The sequence below is a fragment of the Tiliqua scincoides genome, chromosome 2, assembly GCF_035046505.1.
Source record: "Tiliqua scincoides isolate rTilSci1 chromosome 2, rTilSci1.hap2, whole genome shotgun sequence".
Classification (NCBI taxonomy): domain Eukaryota; kingdom Metazoa; phylum Chordata; class Lepidosauria; order Squamata; family Scincidae; genus Tiliqua; species Tiliqua scincoides.
In genome coordinates, this window is record NC_089822.1 from 95,582,283 (window position 1) to 95,608,748 (window position 26,466).

The 26,466-nt window shown below is 41.8% G+C and overlaps 1 protein-coding gene across 2 annotated transcripts; it reads left to right on the top strand.

Moving 5' to 3' along the window:
- Positions 1 to 23,322, top strand: LOC136641658 (protein regulator of cytokinesis 1-like). Of its 2 annotated transcripts, XM_066617639.1 has the most exons (14): positions 1 to 71; positions 3,238 to 3,370; positions 3,782 to 3,904; positions 5,748 to 5,981; positions 6,607 to 6,777; positions 8,258 to 8,410; positions 10,740 to 10,887; positions 11,146 to 11,282; positions 12,836 to 12,931; positions 14,470 to 14,610; positions 14,914 to 15,003; positions 16,228 to 16,323; positions 18,980 to 19,078; positions 23,149 to 23,322. In XM_066617639.1, exons 1-14 carry the CDS (start codon positions 49 to 51, stop codon positions 23,221 to 23,223), a joined length of 1,719 nt encoding a protein of 572 aa, XP_066473736.1. In that variant the 5' UTR covers positions 1 to 48; the 3' UTR covers positions 23,224 to 23,322. The 2 variants fall into 2 exon arrangements, with proteins under 2 accessions (XP_066473736.1, XP_066473737.1); XM_066617640.1 differs by lacking the exon at positions 18,980 to 19,078.
- The last annotated feature ends 3,144 nt before the right edge of the window (positions 23,323 to 26,466 follow it).

The window sequence follows — 26,466 nt, forward strand, 5'->3', positions numbered from 1 at the left end:
TTGTCTTCCGTCTCCCAAGCGGGCAGCGGCTCCCCGCTGCAACTGAAGATGCAGAAGCCCCCCAGGGAAAGGTAAGAGGCGGAGGGACCAGGTAGCTGCCTCTCCCTCTTTGTGTGCGCTTCTGGGGAAGACAGGCAGACCCCCCCCCTTGACTTCAATGGGAGCTGCTTCCAGCAGACCACTGGTAGAATTGCAACTTTCCATGCAGGGAAAGGGTACAAAGTTTCTTTTGGGAGCCCCTTCTCTTCTCCAGTGGATCATTACTAGTTACAGCAATGTTTCTCAAACTGTGGGTTGGGACCCACTAGGTGGGTCACGAGCCATCTTCAGGTGGGTCCCCATTCATTTAAATATTTTATTTTTAATATATTAGACTTGATGCTTCCATGGTTTGTGGCTGCACTGGAAGAAATGTTACCAGCCTATGCTTTTAACAAGCTAATATATATATATTCTTTTAACAATGACAGTATATGTTAACATACTCCTGGGTAGGATAGCAGCCTAGGATTGTTAAAAATTCTCCTGCTTGATGATGTCACTTCTGGTCATGACATCACTTCTGGTGGGCCCTGACAGATTCTCATTCTAAAAAAGTGGGTCCCGGCACTAAAGGTGTGAGAACCACTGAGTTACAGTGTATAAGAGTGTGTAGGCTTGCACAGAATATGACTGCTAATCTTCACACAATATGTGCAAACATTTAATGGGATCCCAGGAAAATCCCCTCTTTTGGCTCTCTGGCCCCCCTTTTTTATCCTGGATCCAGGTACCCCCCTCTCATGGGCGTGGGTGAGATTGGAAAATGTAAGATCCCAGGACATTTTGCGTTCCCCTCCTTTGACTCCGGAGCCCCCTTTTTGACCCCAGTGCTAGATACAGTGTACCCTCTGCTCCTTCCCCTCATGGGTCCTGGTGAGACTGGAAAATGTAAGATCCTAGGAAATTTTGCCCCCCCTTTGGCTCCTGAGCCTCCTTTTTGTCCCCAGGACCAGGTACAGTGTACCACTGCTCCTCCCCCTCGTGGGCCCTGGTGAGAGAGAAAAATGTAAAATCCCAGGAAATCTTGGGTCCCCCTCCTTTGTCTCCTGAACCCCCCTTTTTGACCCCAGGGCCAGGTACAATATACCCCCAGCACCCTCCGTGGGCCCCGGTGAGATTGGAAAATGTAAGCTCCCAGGAAATTTTGGGCCCCCGTTCTTTGGCTTCTGAGCCCCTTTTTTGACCCTGTGCCCAGGCACAATTTACCCCCTACACCCCCTCTCTCATGGGCCCTGGTAACACTGGAAAGTAAGATCCCAGGACATTTTTGGATCCCCTTTTTTGTTCCTGAGCCCCCTTTTTAACCCAGGCCCTGGTACACTTTAGTCCCTGCAGCCCCCTCTCATGGGCCCCGCCCCATATGTATTTAAGTGGTATTATTAACAGTTTTTATTTACTACTTTTCAGCAAAAGGTTCCCAAAACTGTTTACAGCTAAAGTCAAATAACTAAATGGCTCCCTGTGTCTAAAGGACTTACAATCTAAAATAAGTGGAAGATGTGGTTCCCAAATCAAACTTTTTAGCTTTTATTAAACAAAGGCCCTCTCCAGCTGACTTGTCTCCCTATCCCCCCATGACATTGTCTTAATAAAATTTGCCTTCTTCAAAGGCACTGTGGGAGAATGGGATGTGCACTGAGGTTCCGTCAGACAGAAAACTTGGAAATGTAATTTTTAATAAAAAGCAACAACGGAGAGGTTTGATAAAGGTTTAGACTATTACGTGTGATGTGGGGAAGATGTTCAGAGAATAAGGTCTTTCTAGGGTTTGGGGTCATCTATGGCAACTGCGAAGTTGGCAGGAGGAGATCGGGAGTGATGGGAGGAATTGCTCCTTTGTGTAATCCTTTGTGGCATTCATAAGTGATGATGGCTCATAGATGGCATTAAAGAGGATGATGCAAGTTCATGGAGGTTAAGTCTATGTTGGTTATTAGTCATGATGGCTTGAATATCAGTTACTGGGAAAAACAGGGCTATTTTCTTCAATCCTTGCTTGGGAGATTCCCAGAGGCATCTTGTGGGAAACTGAACTTGTCCTGATCCAGAAGAGCTCTTGTGTCATATAGAACCAGAGAGGACACTCACTAATGAGTCTTTGGCAAGATGCACCTGGCCTTTCCCTCTTCTTAGTCCAGCAATTTTTCAACCTTTTTCATTTCATGACATAAGGAGAAGGCACTGAAATTGTCAAGGCACATCATCAGTTTTTTAACCATTGACAAGGCACCTAGCACTGCTGGGGGGGGTGTGTTCCCATCCCCCAGTGGCCCTTCTAATATATGTCCCTCCCCCAAACTCCCACAGCACACCTGCAGACATTTTGTAGCACACCAATGTGCTGCAGCACAGGAGTTGAAAATCACAACACCTGTAAGAGGAATGTAATAATGCTCACCTTCCAGATTTTTTTTGGAACACTTTGCTTTGGGACATCCAACCCCTTGTGTAAGCCCCTCTTATGAAAAGAATGTTGAGCTCCAAATTTTCATAAACAAATCTCTCTGGCCTGTCAGGAACATGTGCATTACATCTTAATACGGTTTCTTTCTTAATTCATTTTTGCCTGGCCCACAGGTGTACACACTTGATCCTTGTTGCATATACATGCAACATTGGGCAAAAATGGTTTAAATATAAGTGTAACTGTAGCTCTTCATCCCAGCATGGGTTGTTTATAGTGGATGTTGCTTGCATCGCTTGTGTCTTTTTTTCAGTCTTACTCTGGGGAAAAGGAACCATTTATTGATTTGTTAGCTATGGAAACTGTTTTGTATACTTTTTTTGGTTGAAAATCAATATATAAACATTCTTAATAATAATACTCTTGTCTTGCCTATCAGTATCCAAGTTTGCAATAATATGCATACATACTTGGGGGTTTAAGTTCCAATCCTAAATCAGTATTGGGCCTGCAGACAATGTGATGCATTAGCCTTGCTGAAACTAAGTATACTGAGTTCTGGTTAGGGACTGGATAGCAGACAGCCTTTGTATACAAGGAAGAAAGACGTACAGTATAAATATTTTAAATGGGACCTATCAGAATATGTGCATAGGATCAGCATCTGTGTTTGGATATCTCTGCTTTTGGTACAGTTTTTAAACAGGTTAGTAACATAAGTGATCTGAGAAACTGTTGCAATAGACTAAAGGCAAAAGTTTGCACTTGCTTGTTTTTATTTTCTTGTCCAGTGAGGTCCTGGCCTCCTCGCTAGTGAATAGTGTGACCCAAGCTCTGTCACAGCTGTTAGACTTATGGAATGAAATGGGCATTGGCAAAGAACTGCAGTTGGAGCGCATGCAGACTGCAAAGGCTCACATTGAGGTACGTAGCACTTTGGTATGGCAATACTGTCTTTTTTCTTTTAGTGAGTAAAAAGAAAGAAATGAGGGGAAAATGCATAATACAGTGGGATCCATAGATCCGGCATTTGCAGATTTGACTCACCAGATTTGTAAAGCCCTTTAAACACAAGAAAAGCATGCCAAAATTGGGTATCCTACCTTTGATTGGCCAAACCATGCCATTTCCAAGCCTTTAAGACTATTCTTAGGACTTAAAAAGACCCACTTTTGGGTAACGCTGAGGTTCCTTGCTCCTCCCAACCTCACCCCAGAATGCAGCCCAGGTTCTAAACTTACCATAGGTTTGGGCTCAACATTTTGATTGCTGACAGCTTTAATAATAGTTTTGGTGGAAAACTATACTGACACTTCTTGTATGGTTTCCGGACAGACTCTGTTAAATGAAATGATTGAAGAAGAGCGCAGCTTGAAAGAAAAACTGGAAAATGATATTAAAAGGCAGAAGAATCAGTTGAAAATGCTCCGGTTGGAACTCAAATTGGACCCCTTCCAGGTAAATTACCGCTCAGCAGCTTATTCCAGATAATAAAATGCAAGATGTTCACTTACCCAGGATAGATTGAAGACCTCTGCAATTAGTATGACTCTTGGTTTACAGCTTGCTCTTACTTTTATTTATTTAAAAGACTTTCTATAGGAGCTATTTCCTATGAATACATTTTTAAAAGGGCAAAATGGAGCACTTGCTTTGCACATAGGTCTATGGAATCTCTCCATTATCAAAATTGACATTTGCTTTCCAGCATATGAGGAAGGAGCTGCTATGAGAAATTACCAACCACTCTGCCTGTACGTCTACGACATTCTTGCTGATTGGGGTATTAAATTATATTGGTAATTGCATCCCTGTGCAACTGGATGACGGACATGTCTTGTGTGCTCCCTTGAGCATTTGGTGGACCACTGTGAGATACAGGAACCTGGACTAGATGGGCCCTTGGCCTGATCCAGCGGGTCTCTTCTTATGTTCTTATGTTCACTGGAAGGGGTAGGATTGACTTTAGGGATAGCATTTCACTATCTCTGTTTATCCCATCCCTAGTTGCTTTGTAGCTGAATTAATCCCTGAATTGGTTTTTTTTGGGGGGGAGGGAAATGAACACTAGTTTTTTGGAATCAAGAGGACCATGGGAAGGCCTACACTATGGCCTAAGATCTCTTGGGATATGGAAACTGCTTTCCCAGAATTAGTGTTTCCCAGAACCTGACAGCTCCTTGTGTTTGCTGAGCAGAAGTGCACAGTATTACTTTCTCTTCAACTAATGCTTTTCTGCAACCCTCTGGGTTAGTATATGTGTACTGTCTTGTACTTCCAAGGATTTCTGAGAGATGTGAGGAAATCCACAGGCTCAGCTATCTCTGGAGTAGTACAAGGTATTCTGGCACCCTTGGTTTTTTGGCCCTTGGGCATTGACATACCCTTGCCCCTTAGTTGGCATCCTTGGTGTATGCATGCAGGCTTTCTGCTTTACAGATGGATGAATATTGATCAGCTGACTATCAAAATAGGCTATTACAGTTTGATTCCATATAAACTATCCCTTTTATAGGATCATGAGAAGGGGGCCCTGTATCCACGGATCCCGTATCCACAATTCACTTATCCACAGATTGGATCTGTGGGGCCCCCTCAAATGCACCCCCTCCAGAAACGAGGGGAGCAGGTCTTCTGAGCCTGACAGAGGCTGTGTGTGGACGTGTGCTAGGCTCGCTTCAGCACTGGGGGGGCATTCACTTGAATCTGCAGTTTCACTAAACTGCAGGCGGTTCTGGAACGGACCTGCTGCAGATATGGGTGCATGCCTGTATCTTCGCATTTCCTTCTAATGCTTAAGCAACACTGCCTAGTTTTATTAGCTATATGCTATAATAGCAGGCATCTCTGGGCATGAAGAAATACTTAAGCAGTTGTTAGTCTTGCAAGTTCTCAACGATATGAGCTACAGCATCACAATGGCTTTGTAATGGATCCTCTGAGATTTGCCAGGGTGTCTTGCAAAGTTTTTGGAAGGCTGAAGTTGTTTGACAATAATTCTTGACATTCAGATGATTGAGTCTGCTGGTTCTTGCAGGTCCCATGAATTAATGCTTTAAATATCTGACTAGACAATTGACCAAAAACAAAAATGTACCAATCAATCGCCAACACTATTTCAAGAGACTTTGGCTGCAATTCTATATGCACTTACCTGGAAATAAGTTCCAGTAAATTCAGTGGGACCTCTGAGCAGACATGTGTAGTAGTTCACTGTTAATCCATCAAACATGAGTGATGCCATCATACAGTGGTAAAGCACTATATTTGCTGCATTCAACAATCTTTTAACTCCTTATAGGTTGATGAGAATTTATCCATCCTTCAGTTGGAGAAAGAGTTTCGTCAGGCTTTAGAAGCTGCTCGTGAAGAGAAACAAGTGAGGTTGAAAGAGTTAGAACATCTGCAGCGAGAAGACCAGTCACTGTGTGTGGAACTTTGTGCTACCCCGTACTATATACCTACTGGGAGTGTTCCAAGTTGGTCGGAGCTGAAAGAGCTAAAAGAACATGTCCAGAAACTTTTGAAAGTGAAGGTACTTGGATAACTAGTAATAGGCTGACCTTTACATGAAAAAAACAGAAACTTTGAAGTGTAAATGTTTTTCTAGTACATGTGCTTTTCTAGTTCAAATGTAACAAGTGTTGCACACCTAAAGAAGTGGTTCAGAGTGGAGTGCCATGAGCATCTTGAGGTAATTATGAAGCAACTATTTGTAATAGTACAGTTGATGTACAGTGGGCCCTCGGTATCCATGGGCAACATGTTCCTGGACCCTTGTGGATACCGATTTCCGTGGATAATTGAATCCATGGGGAGAGCCTTGACGACCTCCCAGATACAATTGGAAGTGCCTTCCGATCATGCCCAGGAGGTCCTTGAGGCCCTCCAAACATGGGGTCCACACTCATATTGAGTCAAATCCATGGGTGCTGAATCCGTGGATAAGGAGGGCCCACTAATCTCTTCTGCTGTTGAGTTGATGAACTCAACATCTTACTGAGTTGATGAACCTAGTGTAGCGTTTGAAGTTTAGAGACGTTGGATGCTGTTGTGAACATTCCCGATTTATCTTAGGGTAAAAATTCATGTTCTTGCTACCTTAAATTACCTGCTTCATCTGACAGCATTTAACTGTTTTAAATCATTTATTTAAATAGGAGCAACGATTAGAAGAGTTCTTTAAGCTGAGGAGAGAAATCAGACAATATAAAAAAGAAATTGGACATACACCAGATGGGACTTTGGAAAGTGATATGTTATCTGATGAAGATGAATATATTTACCTTACAAAGAAGAACCTTGAAGACCTCCAGTTACTTGTTCAAAAGGTTGGGCTTCTAAATGTAACTTTCACATGAATAAGACCACTATTCAAGTAGTTTCACCCAAATGCATACCATGAGCAACATGTCTAGTTTAATGCAAGTTCAGCAGGTGTGATGTTCACAGGCCTCCAGCAGAGAAATAGGCGCTCTTGTTCACACTCCTTGGTGCAGATTTGTTCTGATTCACTTGGCATATGGAAGTTCTCTTTCTATGAGGTGCATAGCCTACACATTGATAGAAAAGAACTTGGGTCAGCAGAACACGATTATCATGCCCTCATTAATTAGGGTGTGGATGATGAGAAGATTCAGGTTTTGTATTCTTAGTTATTTAAAATTTGGGAAGGGACTGTTACTAAATGGAAGAGCAGCTTTTCTGCATGCAAAAGACACCATGTTGAATCTCCAGGTGAGGTTGAGAGAGACTGTGCCAGTTGGTGTAGAGAAGGCTGACTTAAAAGGACCAATCTTTTGATGGTATAGGCAACTTCATATGTTCATTTACCTCTTAAATTGTCTTTAATGTCAAGTCTTGCCTCTGGTTTTTGTAAAACTTTCAGCTGAGATGAGAACCAACACAAATGTTCATGTAGAGATTCTTTTCTTCCCTCTCCCTTTTTGTTAAATCTTTGCTTCATTAATACCTTCATCTGTGGGTTTTAAAGAGCCAAAGTGGGGTTGATGGACTTCAAGTCTAGATCTAGTCCATGACTGCATCTTTTATCCAAATCAAGCTAAAATCTTTACCCAAGCAAATTCAAATTCTGTTCCCAGAAGGAGCATAATTCAGTATACAGTAGGCCTTTATCTGTGGGCTCAGCACCCACAGATTTGACTCAACATGGGTGCTGAGCCCTCATCTGGAGGACCTCAAGGACCTCTTGGACACTAGCCAAAGTGTTCTCATCCTGGAGGTGTTCTGAGGCACAGGGAGGCTGCATGCAACCTCCCCTTTCCTCAAGTTCTCATGGCAGAGAGGCACTTCCAGTTGCCAGTGCACTGTCCTGATTTAATTATAGGTGGAATTTAGTTATCTGCCGGGGGGGGGCGTCTGGAAACGGATCCCCTGCATATACCAAGGACCCCCTGTAAATGGAAGTTGAGCATGACTAGAAATCTTTTTGAGCAGCCTCTGTCTGAAGCTTCAACAAGCATTGTCTGCATCTTTCTTCATGCATGTCTTTACAGACTTAGGGGTTTTCAGAACAATCCACCTGGGGTTGCTGGTTGTTGGAACAAGTTGTTGCATATACTGTAACTTTTAGGAGTGGCACACCTTTGATATTTTGCATATCTTAAACGTGGCTCAGTGATCTGTGAGTGCACTTGTCCCAAGAAAATTCCCCTAATTGGTAGTGTTGGATCCGATCCTAGTCTTGGGACGATCATTTGTGTCATGTGCAGTTCATATGCCCTGTTACTGCCTTTTTCATGTGGCTGTTCTGTGTGAGGTTATCAAACTAATATCCAACTGCCTTTGTAGTTGCAGGTTAAGAAAGAGTCTCTGACTGCCACCAGAGAAGCGCTGGAGAAAGAGGCACAGCTTCTGTGGGACAGACTTCAGTGGCCACAAGAGCAGCAGGAGCAATGCAAAATAACTATAAGCAAATGTTCTATTGCAGAAGCAGTGAAGAAGGTAAGGGAACCAGAATTCTGTACTATTATAAATTAGTTGCACAAAGTTCTCATATCAGTTTAGGTAGGCTATTACCATATTTTATGGAAGTTCCTAAATGGTATGTGCAAATGTCCAGAACTGTTCGATATAGGGCGAATCTGTGCATTCATGTAGGATGCAACTTCCTAAGTTACTGAGTTAGCGGCTTGCAAGCGTAGCGCTTTTTTAAAGGAACTCTTCCTACATTGACTTTTCAGCCAAGGTATCCTAGTCTCTTGCAGGTGTTTGGGGGTCATGTCTGAGGGCGTACAGTTCATGCAGAACACTGGCCAGCCCTTTGAGTGCCTCTGCTCCCCTGCTTGAACTGAAAGTGCATCCTAGAACACACTAGCACACCCCTGTGGCTGCATGTTGTAGGGTGAAGTTTGGTCATGAAGGAAAAGCTGCATTGCAAGGATGCTTGTTTGATGCTCTGGTCTTGGAAAATGAGGAGCCTTGATAACCCTCAAATGTGTGTTCAATATCAACAGAGAAACCATATCAATAGAGAAACTGCTTGTGCAACAAGTAACTAATCGGGGGGAAACCCTATGTTATTTGTACAAAGTCTAATCTGATACAAGAAATCTGCAGAAAGTGAATCTTGCTCCACCCATCATCCCATTTGCCTGTTGTAGCTGATGTCTACATGATGTCATCATGTAGCTGATGGTCTGATGTTTTTGTGAATGTGCAGACGCATTGCTGCCGTATGGCATGAGTTTAGCTCATTGCCACAGGAACTGATCTGCTGACATTATGTTCAGTGACTATATGTGCTGACTTTGTCCTATTGTAGTGGTTCTCAATAGGTACACTGGGCGGTGTTGGGTTGTATGCATAGCAGTCACTGCCTAGCAGTTAGATTGCAACAAGAGCTTCCAATGGTGCTAGGAAGCGAGAGCTGAAAGGCAGAGCGCACAGTTCTTGAGCACAAGAAAAGGCTCACCCACCCACGCTGAGCCTCTTATTGATCTTGGAAGCTCCTATTGCGGTCTCCGAACCTGGAAGTAACTGGTGATTATGTAATTGCCAGTTACTTCTGGTGGTACCTCCAAGGACAGCATGACGGCTAGCAGTACATCGTGGGAGCAACGTTGAGAAACGCTGTCCTATGCAATCTACTCTTAAGCTGGAACCTGAGCAACTGTGTGGCTCTGATTTAAAATAAGTAATATTCTGCTGTAATTCCAAACTAGTAGAACAGTGGTTCTCACACGTTTAGTACCAGGGCCCACTTTTAAGAATGAGAATCTGTCAGGGCCCACTGGAAGTGATCACTTGACTGGTAGTGACATCATCAAGCAGGAAAATTTTTCACAATCCCAGGCTACAATCCTACCCACACTTACCCAGGAGTAAGTCCCATTTACTATCATTGTGAAAAGAATATACTTAATAGCTTGTTAAAAGTATAGGTCTGTAACATTTCACCAAATACAGTCACATAACATCGGGTCTAATATATTAAAAATAAAATATTGAAATGAAGGGGGACCCACTTGAAATTGGCTATTGACCCACCTAGTGGGTCCCAGCCCACAGTTTGAGAAACACTGTAGCAGAATATTTAATATGAGATCAGATAATGGGGAGAGCCATATCACAATTGTGTTGCCTTGTGTTCACTTCTTGCTTTAATGCATTTTGAAATGGGGGTCCTCTTCCAGAGCTGCTCATCTGACATGGAAAAGATGAGAAGCATTAAATTAAGTGGCAAGAGGGGGCGTGACAACTTTAGCATTTAAAGTGTGTCTTCTATTTTGTATGAACATTTCTCTTGAGGTGAGAGTTAAGTTAGAGGATATCCTCTCTCAGTGTTTGAGTCAGGATCCACTAGGTGGGTCACTAGCCAATTTCAGATGGGTCCCCATTCATTTCAATATTTTATTTTTAGTATATTAGACTTGATGCAGCCATGGTGTGTGACTACATTTGGGGAAATGTTACAGACCTGTACTTTTAACAAGATACTATGTATATTCTTTTAACAATGAAAGTAAATGAGACTTAGTCCTGGGAAAGTGTGGGTAGGATTGCAGCCTAGGATTGTGAAAAATGTTCCTGCTTGGTTATGTCACTTCCGGTCATCACATCACTTCTGATGGGTCTTGACAGATTCTCATTCTAAAAAGTGGGTCCCGTTGCTAAATGTGTGAGAACCACTGTTCTATCTACTTTCTTCCTGCTAATTAAAAATTAACTGTTTAATAACCTCAAATCATGGAACTGGTCTGGTAGCAACAAAAATACAAACTGCACTGCTAAACGTAGTGACTTCCCTCATATGATTTTTCTCTTTCATTAGTGGGAAGAGGAGTTGCAGAACCTAGAAGAGCTAAAGAAAGAACGACTGAAAGAAATTATATTTAAAGTCAGGCAAGACCTTGACAGTTACTGGCAAAAATGTTTTTATGGCGATGAGCAGAGAGCTGCGTTTAAGCCCTTCTGTGATGGTAATTTCTTCTGTACTTCAAACAAATGGCAAGCTTGCCAGCTGTATCACCTACTTCAAGGGGCTGCAGTGTTATTACTGAAAGCAATTAGATTTGTCATTTTTAAGAAAAGACCATTGTTTAGGGTGGTGGAACAAAATGCTGTTAAGACCCATCGGACTGGGTCGTAAGAGAAGAGCTGTTGATCACAAGTTGATCCCTTTTCCGTTTTTTATTTACTCATGCCATATGCCTAATTAAAGCGCTTTCTTGATTCAGACAGCTTTTCAGAAGACTTGTTGAGCCAACATGATGAGGAACTTCTGAAGATGAAAGAGACCTATGCGAAAAACCAGCTTCTTTATGATGCTGTTCAGAAATGGGAAGTCATCTTGGACCGGTTCGTGGAATTGCAGGTAGTCAGTACTTCATTGTAGAAGGAAAGTTGGCATTTCTTCTAGAAACAGGAGAAAATCTAACGTGGTCCAATCCAGCAACACGTGTGCATGTTAGCTGGATAGTATGCAACCTTCAATTAGGTTCTGGTCCTGAAAATGTAGTGATGGTGAGCTACTAATGTACTATGTGATATATCTGTTAGCACCTCTGGGAGCAACTTCAACTCCTATTGTACAGAAATGTCAGAATACTGCATAATTTACAACTGTAAAATGTAAATGTGTCATGATTTGGATATGGAGATTTTGGATCACTTCTTCATGGGCAGGGCACTTCGTGGTAGAGTTGTGCCTAATTGTGGCCCCTTACATTTACAGAGGCAGAGAGCCATTGGATACGGGGGGGAGGGGGCACCTGTATACTGTTAAAAAGAGAACCTTGCTCCAAGACGAATACAGTATGGCATGGTGTTTTTAAAAACCAGTGTGAAGAAAAAGGAAGGTTTATTGAAGTTCTGGAGTCACTACTTGTTAGGCTTGCTAATCAATCATGGACCAAAGTTCAATACACAAAATGTGCTGTAAGTGATGTTGCTGGTTAGTGTTCAAGTTTGATTGAAGACTGTAGTCTCAAATTCTAAATCAGCAAGGTCCATGATAGGTCTGCAAGCTCCTTCATAATTGGAGGTGCTTGTTTTTGGTAAGATAGGATTACAACCTAAGTCTTACTGGACGCAATGAACTTGCTTCTGAGTAAAATAACTACAGGTAACACTAATTTCAGAACACGTCTACTCATAATGGCCTGTGCAGTAGTTCTTGGTTCGTTGCGTAGTTGATCTTTGATTTAGATACAGTAGCTAAAAGTTGTTGTGCAAATGCTGGGCAATGTTGCAGTGCATTAGAATGCAATCTCTGATAGCACTGAATTAATAACATTGCCTAGAAATATTGTAATATGTCAGATTTGCTGTTAGTGACTCTGATTTTTTTTGTGTGCTGTTGTAACCTAGACAGGCAGAGTAAGAATGACTCACTTTTTGCTGTGTTAAGGAAAGAGAATTTGATACACTAACATGATCTGGTCACACTTTGGCAGTACTACTGAAGGATTGCCAGTGCATTTTCCCTTGAAACATTTAGAACATATTTCTCAAACTGTGGGTCAGGACCCACTAGGTGGGTCACAAGCCAATTTCAGGTGGATCCCCATTCATTTCAATATTTTATTTTTAATAGACTTGTTTCTACAGGTACATGATTGCATTTGGGGAAATGTTACAGACCTGTACTTTTAACAAGCTACTATGTAATTCTTTTAACAATGATTGTAAATGGGATATACTCCTGGGTAATTGTGGGTAGGATTGTAGCCTAGGACTGTGAAAAATTTTCCTGCTTGATGTCACTTCTGGTCACGACATCACTTCCGATGAGTCCTGACAGATTGTCATTCTAAAAAGTTACTGATGGAGTTAGTGACTACAGTGCAATAAGTATTGGAGTTGAACTTGCTCTGTACAATAAGTACTTGGATATTTTAGATATGTAATGTATTTTTCTTTATTCAGAAAAAATCAACCGATCCTAGCAGACTTCTGAATAGAGGGGGTAACTTACTAAAAGATGAACGAGAACGATTGAAGCTTCAAAAGCAGCTGTTAAAGGTAAGCACCAGAGTAAATCCTTAGTTTGTCTTTCTTGAGCTTGATCACAATGATACTAAGAAAAAATAAAACTGAACCAACCAATTTATTACATGAATTGTCCTTGGGATTGTACAGTTATTATACAACTTTGTAAACTGCCATGGGTACTTACTTTAGCATGAGAAAGGCAGGATATATTCTTTAAATATAATAGGGGCCCTACAACAAAATGTTGCTAGGTGTGTATCACTTAACAGGGATATGTTCTCTGATCCCTGTTATGCGATTAGGTTGTTAAGCAAACATTCAGTGCTTTGTGTTGGCAGATACTCCCTGCCAGAAACTAGCTGGCTGCACAGGCTACTGGAGATTGCCTTTTCTTTGTGTTAAGAGCTTCTTTGTGTAAACACACATTCTGCTGTTAGGGGAGTCCTGACTGCCTCATTAAGAACCTCTTTGTGCTTTGACCACCGTTTTTATATACGGTCCATCATTAAGTGGAAAATTGTCAAAGCAACGCATGCCTGTACACATGTTCCTGTGAGCCAAGTCCCATTGGACTCTGTGGGGCTTGCTTGTGAGTAAGCATGTCCTGAATTACAAAGTTGGGTTGCTGTTGCTAGATTGCAGCATTGAATACTGAGTGATGGCCTGTCTTGCTGTGTGCCTCACATTTTCTTCCCATTTTTCCCTCTTTTTGCATCTTTTTTTTTTTTGTATCTCTGTGGCCTTTCACACAGTTGGCCACAGAGTACAGTATAACTTCAATCCTTGGCATAATATAGTTGAAAATGAAAGTTTTTTTCCTGGCCAGGAAGTATTTTGCCTTGCTCAGGTATTTGTGTTCTACTGTTCTGCCTGCAAAGAGGCAAGGCGGCTTAGAAACTTTTAAAAGTACGGGCATCCCCTGGTATCTGTGGAGAATATGTCGTCGTCCGTCGTCCCCCTCAGATACCAGAAACTGCAGATAAGGGGGGACTCTTTCTCCACACAACCCTCCACGGCTTCCCATTAAAGTTCTGAGTCATCCCTCTAAGAGGCAGACTTTCTGCCTGCTTGTCTGTCTATAAGCATTCTGCTTATAGCTTCCTGTAAAAGCAAGGTACCGATTGCTTCGCAACAAAGGTCCACAGATACAGAGGGATGCCTGAAGTAAGCAGGTCTTACTTGGAGTTGGTGGTATGTGCTTCCCAAGTCTAGGCAACCCTTTCCCCTGAGCATGCTGTCTTAAGTAGATCTGGGGAAGGGACTGCCCGAAGTTCAAAGGCACAGTGATATTTCTCTAGGAAGACACTCTCAAATCCTTAGCTACCTTGAATGCAATTTAGGGCTACTTCCCTATTTAGGCTTTTGGATTTGTTTTAAGTTCTCATATCTCTGGAGTTCAGTATGTACCTTCAGATGCTTTGTGGGAGGTCCCATTTTGGCTACATCTCTATTGGCAGAAAGGTGGAACTTTGGAAGCAGAGAAATTTCAGAATTTTTAGGTGAACTTGTCAAGACTATCTGAATGTAAGTTGTTCTGAAACTGACTAAACTACTCTTTCTAAAACTAGTTAAGTGAAGAACTGAAGAAAAATACTGAAAACTGGGAAAAGGAAAACGGCTCATGCTTCCTTATTAATAATCAAAGGTTTCTAGACTCCATGGCCTATCAACTGGAACAACACAAACTTAAGAAAGAGCAGCCCAAAAGCGTAAGTTTTCACATGACTAAGTAATCCAGGGGTTCCTAAAGTCATGTGTCGTGACTCTTTAGGGTGTCACAGCATACTCACCGGGGTGCTGTGGGATATCCCAGTGGCCCTTCCTACCTGTTCCCTTGGCGCCACCACCTTTGATCTCACAAGATTTATTGAGATCCAGAATGGCAGCACCTTGCTGAGATTGGGAAGAAGAGTCTGGAGGCATCGTGGCCCATGTAAGTTTAGGAACCACTGAAATCTCTTACTTGTACCAGTGGGAAGTTTGCATGCTAACTGGAGCATATTGTTTTGCAGGTGATGAAGAGAGATGATCCTGCAGTTACAAAAGTGGCAGTTAAAAGACCTGCAGGCCTGAACACTCCAACTCCCCAAAAGATGCGCAAGGTAAGTAAATGCCTATTTGAAAGGTTATCTGATACAAATAGGGTGCATCTCTTCACAAATCTAGATCTTCTGTGTATAATTGACTTGGGATATAATCGACCTGTTCCATTCAGCAGCAGGATATTCTAATGCCAATGCTAACTTGGCTTTTTTTTTTTTTTGGGGTGGGCGGTTATCCTTGTAACTGTTTACTTTTGCCATCTAGCCTGAGGCAGAGCTCAGAAAATGCCAAACATTTTCACGCAGGAAGAGGCCATCTCCAATTCCATTCTCCCTCACACTGAGGAAAGAGCTGGGTTTTTAAAGCTGCTTCAAGTACACATCAGTTCTGTACAATTTTGTGTGTCCTCTCCTTTTCCACACCCCCACCTGCCAGCCTTGGGTAAATGGGACTGGGAGAGGACATTATACTGAGAGGGATTCAAGCAGATTTTTGCTCTTTATCTGAGAGCCTTGGTTGAATAACAACTTGCCTGCAACCACAAACCTCGGGTAAAGATGCACATCTTTCTGACTTAGTTATAACTGCTTGGACCATTTAGAATCCTATATTGTGACTACAAAGTGCTGTGTACTGGGACTGGCTCTGTTAACACAGTGTTCCCCAACCTTCTTTTGGGATACTTCCCGTGGAGGGTAGCAACCCAACTGGGGACCTTTCAGAACAGCACTTGTGGGTTTTGTTGCCAAACACATGTAAGTAAAAAGGGTGTTTTTTTTACTTACATGTGTTTGTTGGTGGCTGTAAAACCGGAAGTGCTGTTCTAATGGCACTCTGGGTCAGGTCGCTGTCTCTTAAGGGGGTGACGTCCCAAAAGAAGGTTGGGAACCACTGTGGTAACACAACCCATCTACTAAGTTTCAAAATGCTTTTTGCTTCGTTTGTAATATTATATGTTTGTTCACAATAAAAAGGAGGGGAAGATTTTAAAGCTTTAGATGCTTGAAACATGATTGCCTTTACAAATATGGAGAATGCAGGGACAAGTCAGTGCTACGGTAGCAGTATTACCTAGAGCCCATCACTCTGCAGTACTAACTTGTTTTGGAAAGGAGGTTGGTTGTTATTAGAAGCCCCTAATGCTCACTCAAGACTGCTTGAGCCCAAAGAGTATTTTTCATGGAGATGTTATGTTTGTCCTGGACTTAAGAGCTCAGTGTGCTGTTCATTGAAGTCTTTAAGCTTTGTATTTCCAGTCTTTAAATTTAAGCTGTATTTTGCAGGTAAATGCAGCCTCTCATCTAACTGTACTTAAACCAGCCAACTGCAATAATGTAGCAATCGGCACTTCTGCTGGCAAACAGTCTTCTCAAAAGAAGGTGAGTAAAATCCAGAGTTTCTCTTTATCATGTAATTTGACACAACTTTGAATAGGTCTGACCTGAACTATTGGGTTCTGTAAAGAGGTAGACAAACTGAAAGAACATAAGAAACAATGCAGTTATTTATTGAAAACTCCAAGTTGTAAAGTGGATAAACTTACCTTTCCTATAAAGACTAATTCAAACTACTTGATTTTTTCCCACCTTTATAGTCTCTTGTCTATTTCAGGCATTGATGAGTCATGCTTTCAGTACTTATTAATATCTGAAGCCCTCTTTAACAAGATCTTCAGTGCAAAAAGGTGTAAGGGAAAAAATCAGACTCTCTTTGGCTATGTGTGCTGAATTAAAATATTTTGCAACTTAACCTTATTTCACTTTTCTTAAGCAAATACTGGTCTGATTGTGTTGGCTCTAAGCCTATAGTAACACTAGTTTGGCTTTGGAAAACTAGCTGTGATATGTAAAATCTTAAAATCCTAGGCATGGAGTAATTCCTTGCTTCTCTGAAGGTAGAAAGCACCACGTTTTTACTTTTGAGTCCATTAAATCAAATGTATCGCACAAAATTTTGCTGCTGGCTGGTGAAGGCAGAGTTTTATTGCCTTACTGGTCCTGAGGAAATGAGGCATAATAAGATTAGTCCTACATGAAGTAAAAGTGAACATGTTTGTTAAACCTCCTGAATGCAGTGGACTAGTGAAAAGCATTTGTTTTGTTTGTTTCCTTGGGGGTGGGAGAGAAGGGAGTTTTGATTGTGATTCTCGACAATCATTTGTGTGCACGTATTTCACTCATAAAGGATTTCTGGTGTATAACCATTTTAAAGAACCTGTATCTTGTTTGGGAGCATGACAGCTATAAGGTGAGTGCTGGGCATCATGCAATTCTGCTTCTCAGAAAAACATAGGTTTTCAGTATTGGGTCCCTAAGACTTGCTCCTTTTATGTCTGCTAAATGAGGAAGCAGCCTCTGGCAAAAGACTCTGTCTTGTCAAATATCCAAGTAAAGAAAAGATACTTTGCTCTTCTCTTATTTGATAGGGAACAGTTCAAAATATGGGATTAAGACTGCCAAGAGTTGTGTTCTTAAATTAAGGTACACTGCTGCCACACTCGGGCATGTTTATCTAGAACAGTGGTTCTCAAACTTTTTAGCACCAGAACTCACCTTTTAGAATGCCAATCTGTCGGGACCCACTGGAAATGATGTCATTGACCTAGAAATGATGTAATGGCTGGAAGTGATGTCATCATTTTGGGCTTCAAACTTATGCAGCAATCAGCCAAAGGTCCCATTACAGAGCGCACACATGCTGTTATTTTGCATAGCTCAGAATTCAAACATTCTAGCTCGGAAGGCAAAGCAGAGAATGCAAGCTTGGATCCTGCTTCAACTGCACAGACCTCCCCCCTTTCCAGCATTCCATCTTTCCACGTATTCAGGGCAAAGCACCATGCCTCTCTCCCACTGGGAGCCTACCTAGCAGCTCCGCACCCTGTATTTTCAGTGACAGCTGAGCTACGTGACCCACCTGAAATTGGCTTGTGACCCACCTAGTGGGTCCCATCCCACAGTTTGAGAAACACTGATCTAGAAGTAAATCTCATTAAGTGCTACTCATTTCTGCAACAAAGCAGGTGACTAGCAAAATCTTCAGAAGGGGAAAATAACTTGTTTTCTTCTCATGTAATGCTTAAGGCTGTTTAGCTGCTAAGTACAGATTACTTGTGTCTTTGACTCAGAGGGAATGTCTTGGTACATAAGACACAGAGTACTAACTACAAGATTGGCCATAAATGCCACTTCAGTACATCTGCATTTTGACCATTTGGCAAGTCTTCAGTTACACTTTGGGATACTTGTACCCAGCCAAGCAAGATAATGAGGAGTTAACAGTACCAGTTAGCCTATTTCTGAAAGTGAGCTCCTTCCCTAAAAGCTCATAATGTTGCTTAAAATTTTGCAGAGGAAATTACTGGTGAATTGTCATTTATTGGAAAGCTAGACAACCATATTGACTGGGCTGGTATTAAAGGGGTAATACATCTATGGGAAATCAACCAAGACTCTTGCTAGTTCAGTGACTGCAAGGGCAGTGAAGGCAAGGATAAAGGCCCTGAAATTGCGCCAGCCCAGGACAGCCTCCAGAGACCTCTGCAGCCCTCAGATATAGCTCTGGCAGTGACTTCTGAGTCACTTCTAGTTGCAGTCGTGAAACCAGAAGAGATTTAGAAGTCACTTTTGGGGCCATTTCTGAGGTCTGCAGAGCTACTGGAGGCTCATGGTGGGGGTGACTGCCGGAGATGGGTTGCACCCTGGAAGTGGCCTCAGGTTGTGTCTGTTCGACTCCAATTTGGAGCCAAACAGATGCAAATACAGGTAGGTGAGCCCAACTTGCAACCTACCTGGGCTCAGTTCACAACTCAGTTTGAGATACTCTGCCTTATAATACAGTGAAGGCTTGCTTTATTTTGGAGAGTCCTTTGTAAAGTGAACCCGTAATGCAGGGGCTCTGCTATATTTCATTGTGCAAGATACAGTGATTTTCCCCTCTAGTTTCATGACATTCAGCCACACTACTGACAGGCCTTAAAGTTTATATTTTATGTAACTCAAGACAAGTAGTTGTAATTACAATTAAATTTTGCAGACTCCTTCCAAAAGCATACCTCTAGATTCCCAATATCGACCACCACTAGAGGGCAAGGAAAGCTCATCAACCAGTCTACCTAGCTGTTCAGATTTCATGGTATGTCTTACCTGTGTTTCCGTATTACGTAACTGTATAGGAAATGAGCACAGACTACAGAGTCATGAAGCAATGTGCTTAACTTTATTACCTGAAGATAAGGCTTCAGTTTGTTCTGAACAGAGTTCCAATACTAGCAAAGTTCTGTACCAGTTTAATAATGAGCTTACTAGGGGTTGGGAGAGAATAATTTCCCTTGAAGCTGCTTGCAAGAGCAATTACTTAATGACCCTATTTTTGCCTTGCGTTTGGGATGATCATCTGACCTGGGAATAGTTCACCAGTATTGGATCTCTCTAGATGGAGTTGTGGAAGTGAATGGCTTTAGGATTGGTGTAGCTATTTATTGTTCTAGGCTAAGACCCTGACCGACCTCTAGTAGTAAATACCACTTTGTCACTCCAAGGAGCAAGGGCAGCATGCTAACTAGAAGTCACTAGAGATTCTCACCTCCCTTCATTTCCTCCTCCATCTGCCCATTCTCTAGACCCTGTTTCTGTCTTCAACTCTTCTCTAGCCCTTAGTACTGACTCTATCTGCTCATGCTCACAGCCTGCTGAATGTCCTTTGAGGAAATCAAAGCTCACCTTCTGTGATCAGCCTTCCCCACTGCAATCAATCTGCATTACTTTCTTCCTTGCCTTCAGTAGCCCTTGATGAAAGAACTGCTGTGCTACTCACATCTAAATACACCGTGCAGGTCATCTTTAGTCATCTCTTGGTGAACATCTGCCCTACTTTTTCTCTGGCTCCTTCCCTAATGTGCTCACATATGCTTCTCTCTTCCCCATTCTTAAAATTTTTCCCTTGATCCATCCTCACTTGCTAAATATTGACTGATCATGCTTGATTACTTTGCCTCAAATCCTGGGGAACTCCCACAGTTGCGACCTTCTCTTTTAAGACTCTGTCCTCGAATGCTGATAGTTTGCCTGTTGGTATTTTTGCTGAAATCGTGCACTGCCTAATTTGAACAGAGCCTTTAGTTTTTCTTTGTCCTTGACCCTCTGCCTTTTGAGACAGTTCTCTGATGACTATTCTTGGTTGGTCCTAACCCTATCAGATTGCCTGTTCATTGTGTGATATGAAGAACTCCTTCTGTGGAGAGCCCTTAAAGTTCTGTACTTGGTCCCCTACTCTCTGTACCCTTCAGTTATGCTTGGGCTACCTAATAAAAGGACTTTCAGTACCACTGATATGCTGATGATGCCCAGCTAATTTCTATACCCCAAAACTCCCTTCCTTGGGGCTGTTCTGCATTTCCACCTAATTGTCTGATAAATCATTTTACTCAAAATGTCTGATTAAAGTGCTAAACTACATGTTATGAAAAATTAGTTTTGGCCAGTCTTTAAACAAGGTTTATTTAAGATAACACATAGGATGCTGTGTTGGTGGTGTTAGAAGTGTACTACTATCCTCCCCTCCACAATTTTGCTGTAACTTTTGTGCTGTACTAAAACTAAAAGGAACTGGTCAAAACCTGCTTTTCTCATAATGTATAGTACTTGGTCTAAAGTATTTGGCTCTTCACCTGAGCTATCCTGTGCTTGATCATTCCTCACGCATGCTGACAAACTCATCATTCATCCTCTTGACCAGATACACAGCCTTGGCTGAATTTAATTCTTCCCTCTCATCTTGTGTAGCTTCTTCCTGTACAGTACTGGAAAGCTACCCATTCTTCTCTGTCCCCCTTAATTGAAATACTGATTGATGCACTGGTCACCTCCCACTTGGGATTACTGCAGTTTTCTGAGCTACTCCATCACACCCCAGTCCCCTTGCCTTTATCCAAAACTTAGTTGGCAAAGTCATTCGCTGCTCCAGATAATCATATCATATGATACCCACCTATAGCCCTTTTAGTGGAACCATCCCTTCAGTTTCAGGATAGACTTGGTATTTTAAGAACATAAGAACAGCCCCACTGGATCAGGCCATAGGCCCATCTAGTCCAGCTCCCTGTATCTCACAGCGGCCCACCAAATGCCCCAGGGAGCACACCAGATAACAAGAGACCTCATCCTGGTGCCCTCCCTTGCATCTGGCATTCTGACATAACCCATTTCTAAAATCAGGAGGTTGCGCATACACATCATGGCTTGTAACCCATAATGGATTTTTCCTCCAGAAACTTGTCCAATCCCCTTTTAAAGGCGTCTAGGCTAGATGCCAGCACCACATCCCGTGGCAAGGAGTTCCACAGACCGACCACACGCTGAGTAAAATATTTTCTTTTGTCTGTCCTAACCCGCCCAACACTCAATTTTAGTTGATGTCCCCTGGTTCTGGTATTATGTGAGAGTGTAAAGAGCATCTGCCTATCCACTCTGTCCATCCCCTGCATAATTTTGTATGTCTCAATCATGTCCCCCCTCAGGCGTCTCTTTTCTAGGCTGAAGAGGCCCAAACGCCGTATCCTTTCCTCATAAGGAAGGTGCCCCAGCCCCGTAATCATCTTAGTCGCTCTCTTTTGCACCTTTTCCATTTCCACTAGAAATTTTTAAGAAAGCTCTTATTTTTTTTAAGAAAGCTCTTCATAGCACCACCCTTTAATCTTTCCTTCACACATTTATGCTCTGCCTGTGACCTTTGCTCTTCAGTTTTACCATACTCAATCACCAAAGTCTCTTGCTCTCATGAGTGTCCCTATTCTTGTTTGTTGCTTCCTGTTACCTGTTTTTCTTCCAGTATCTTCTCAAACTGTTTCTGCAAGACCTTTTGGGTTAATTCTCATTTCCAATCGGAATCCATGAATGAGTGTGACTGCAGCTATCCACATTTGACCTTTGTCTTTCTCCCCTCCTTTTTCAGTGCAGTCTATTTGAGATTGAAAGCTTCTTGGTATGTTGTCTCTCTAAAGTGCCATATGCACCAATGGCACTGTACAGATCAGACGGGCAAATTTCAGGCTTATGAGAGCCAATTCAGTTTCTTACTAGAATCCCAAGATACTGACTGAAGAAGCAGACATATACTTGGAATTAAGGAACAGTGTCTCTGATTATGCAGTCATCCCAGGACTTTGATTGTTAGTAGCAAAACTCAGCTTAGCCCTTTCACCTGAAAGTCCATTCTTGGTTTCCCCATAGATGTTATCCTCAGCAACCTAACTTTTCAAAAAACCTTTTTATTATGTGACTTGGAAATCCTTGCCAAATCTACTGCATTGTCAGTAGATCCTGATCTACATCTTGCCAACCCCTGGTGAAAATGACCTGAGTATATTGGGGGGGGGAGGCTCCTATAGCTCTGTGTGTGTGTGTGTATACATGGCAGCAAATCCTTGGAGAAAGTAGTATACTTGATATGAGAAATTGCTTAGAATGTACTGGGTGTTGGAGTAGTTCCTGAGAAGAGAATTTGAGGAATTAAAAAGCTTCAAGTTTCTGTGCACAAGGAAGGCCAATAACTAACCTTCCTAATAAGTATTTAAAAATTACTTTCTAAAGGATGGGCTTATTAAGAAACAAATTTTTAGATTTTTGGCTTTGACAAGATGGGAAAGAATGTTGTGCATAAGAAACAATGCAATTCTGGAATCAAAGAACAGACCCCAAAATCTTAACTATAGAGACATTTCATTAAGTACCACTGTAGGAAATCTTAATTGGTCAGAACAGTGGCACTGCTGTTCAAAAATTGACTTGCTACTGTAGAATATTGCATAGTGTTGCTGATGGACAGCTCAAAAACAGCTGTGAATCAGTTCTATCAAGCCAACATTATGGAAATATGGGCTGTAAGGCTAATGGTAACCATGAAAAATGGTTAGTTTCTGGGTCAAATTTCACTAAGCAGTTTCATAAGAAAACTATAGGAGTCAAGGAAGTCTAGGTAAGTAGACAGATCTTTATAAGAAAAAGTTCTTGGGTATAAAAAGCTGCTATGGACCACAAGCATGTGTGTGTATTCTGGTTTATAGACCTTAACTGAAATGTGGGGAAGCGAAGGCAAAACCTTCTACTGTAAAACTTTTAACTTTTGATGGTATAATTTTGTCTTCATGGGTGTCTTATTACTGCTAATGAGGGATGTAATGAGGGATTTTCTTTACAATATTACAGAAAGAACTGACAGTGAAATCTACTGTGGACAAAGGCTATTTCAATTCTACATTAAAGGAAAACTTAGACTGTTGAGCTTGGCTGCAGGTGAAATAAAGACTCATTGCCCAAATGGAAGCTGTATATGAAACCAATAAGTGTTTTAAAAAAATTGATATACTTCATGTACATATAAGATGCCAATAAATACCTTTTTTAAAAATTTCTAAAGCTTTCTCTTGAATGGATGTAGAAAGAAGAAAATTTAACAAATGCTATTCTTTTTGGAAGTTGAACTTGAGACTTTCATTAAATACGTTCTTTAAGGCTGCTTAAAATGTATTTACCATTGAGCTAAGGTTCCTCCCTCCAAAAACACTCCTTTTGAATTTCACTCTTTTTATGCTACACTCTAGTGAACTGTATATGCGCTTCTGTAAGCAAGAGACACCTTTCAGGAGCACAGTGACACCTTTGAATCCAGACCACTCTCTTGTGAGGCTGAGGGACACTTCAGTGATCCGTCCCTGATGGCAGGGATCTTTGCTCTTGAGTGTCTCTAAAATTAGCATCCCCACCACTCACACTATTATCTGGTCACAAACACTATTTGTTGGAAGATGCCTGCAAAGCAGCAATTTGGTCCAGTGAGCACACTTCTCAAAAGCAGTCTGATTTAGAGGGTGAGAGTAGAGATGATGCAAGAGCAGGTCATGCTGTGTTGCAATCAGCATTCAAGGGCGTAACTGCACCCACTTCCAGTTTTGGGAAATTTGTTAGGCTGTAATCAGTGGGGAAGCACAGGGACCACAGTGACAAAAACAGCACTGTATTTCTCACTACTGCTTTTCAAACTGTCTGCTGGATATACATAAACCTCTCTTCTGTCCCGCTGAAGATGGATTGGAGTAAGAGCAGAAAGGATAAAACGTTGCTTTGCATTGTTGTCCTGCTGTATTTTATTAAAATTGAGTATTTTTGAATTGTCTGAAATAAAAGCATGGAAGTTCTATAGAGTGTAACTTGTTTGTTTTTTTTTTAAAGTCTCTTTTTGTCTTTGCAACTGTTGATGCATTAATAAATATACAAACCTTTCTTTACATATAAGATGATGCAATTTGTCTGAATTCATTGTCAAAACTGAGGGGAGGAATACTTCCCTTTTAAGCCCTTGATTAAAATGCAGGCTTTACAGAGTGGTTGAAAGCTTGCTAGGACTTCCAAGGTAAGACTACGCAAGTGTGTCCCCCTTGGGTTGCCATTCAGCAACTTCATCATATTATATCTGAGTCCAGAGTGTAACACAACAGTTGTAAAAGCTATACCCTAGCAGGAGGTTCCTGCAGAGTGAACATGCAGAGTCAAGCTGGAGGGAACCACATGGATTTGTGTTCTCTTTTGCCTCCTGTAGCCTGTTGGAATCCAAGTGCCTTCAGTGGAGAGAGGATGAATGTTCTGTCATCGCATTGGATGGAAATGAAACATAGTACTCACCCCCCCCCCATGGTTGTACCCCTGTCATTTTGAGAGCCTGAAGCAGACATTTTGAAAACATAATATTGGGGCATCTCATTAGTTAAGTGCTGAGATGGAAGCGGAGTCAGGTGATTGGCATAGGTTCTTTAAAAAAAAACTATCCCCCTCTGCTTCTAATCTGGGAAAGGTAAAGATTGCATAAGGCCTATATATTGCCATGTCAAGGTATAGTGTACTACTTGTATTGACTGCCATCAGCTTTTGCTGGAGAGGGAATTGCTAATGTTAGACGGGATTGATTCCCTGTTATCAATTTCCATGCATTTAAGTTTTTGAGGACATGAATTAAAATTCCCCAGCACATCCTTTACTCCTGCATATTCTTCTTTGGAGCTTTTTAAAAAGGCAGCCCTGAATTTTCCTATAGCTATGCCTTGAAGGATCACTTCAAGGTTTTAAATGGACAGTCCTAGATATTATATCTTGCTGAGACTGTGGTTTCTACTCCCCTTATCCTTTGTGTATTTAAAAGGGATATATACTATATTGTCTATTTCGATGTTGTTTTTTGCAATTTGATGTTGAATAATTGGGAGAGTCTCACTGTAATCCTGTGCATGTCTACTCAGAAGTAAGCTCCATTTTATTCAGTAGAGTTTGTTCCAGATAAGTGTGTATATAGAAGTGCAATAGTTCCTAAACTCGTGCATGTGATCCTGGCTGAGGGTGCTGACTTGGCCTGTATCATGGAAACCTGGCTGAATGATGTGGATGGAACTTCCCTCTTCCCACCAGAGTGCTCCAGCAGCCACACTGTAGAGACGGAGAACAGGAGTTGCATTAGCTGCTTCCTTGCCACCCTGTCCAGCAGTGTCCAGGGTTGATTTCCTGCTGTGGTGTTAAATGGGCAAGACAGGACAGGGATTCAGCTCAGGTAACATCCACCTTGTTGCCCAGTAAACTCCCTCCTTGAGCTGTCTGGGGTGATCTCGGCAATGGTGCTGGAATGCCCTTGGCAAGTTAAGCTGGGGAATTTTGACATCCATGCTAAGCCTCCTAGTATAGATATAGTTCAGGACTTCATGGTCACTATGGCAACCATGGTTGCCATATCGCAGCAGGTTGTGGCTCCCACACACGGGGCTGTGCTGGGCATACTTTGGACCTAGTTTTCTCTAACAGTGTCCACTGATGTCCCTCAGACCTCTGCCTGTCCTGTGTTCTGAAATTCTTTTCAGCTTATACAACCTGAGGATGTGGACAGAATATGACTCCATCTCTGGAACATGTGACCACGTCTGTCTTCCCTCTTGACCTTACCTGATGTGTTTTATTTGAACTGCCAGGAGTGTTGAGAGTAGTCAATACATACCTTTAGTAGAGGATTTTTCTACCCCATTTTCCACCTATTCCTAGAATAGTCACAGTTAAGGCTTGCATTGCAAATAGGCTGTGACGTTGCTATGTAGCCAAAACAGATTTGGCGAAATGATAGTGCGGTACTGAAAGTGAATTGAGTGTTCATTAAAATGGCAATGTAAATAATTGTTTGCAAGGAGGATTGAAAACTGTTTAAAAATTTAACACTGCTTAAAATGCTGATGGACTCGCCAAGAAGTTTCAGCTCATCTGCAGAAGAAATATATTTTGCCAATTTGGGATCATGCATACAGCTGTACTTCCAAATGAAAAGTATAGAAAGAATGAAAATTACAGTGTTTCACAATAGCTGTTAAACCCCAAATATTTCCACTGATATGTCATGATATGTTAATGCATGTCATTTTATACAGCATGCTTCCAAATGCTGTTTTCAGCCAGGCTCACATAAAAGAAGTCCACAGGAAGGGCTGTCTCTTTCCC

What these genes read in the sequence shown, in the direction of transcription:
- LOC136641658 (XM_066617639.1), top strand. Translation starts at nt 49, where the DNA reads ATGCAGAAGCCCCCCAGGGAAAG. An exon ending in TTGCAGAAGCAGTGAAGAAG is followed by an intron (nt 8,411 to 10,739) that starts GTAAGGGAACCA and finishes CTCTTTCATTAG; the next exon opens with TGGGAAGAGGAGTTGCAGAA. An exon ending in CTCCCCAAAAGATGCGCAAG is followed by an intron (nt 15,004 to 16,227) that starts GTAAGTAAATGC and finishes TGTATTTTGCAG; the next exon opens with GTAAATGCAGCCTCTCATCT.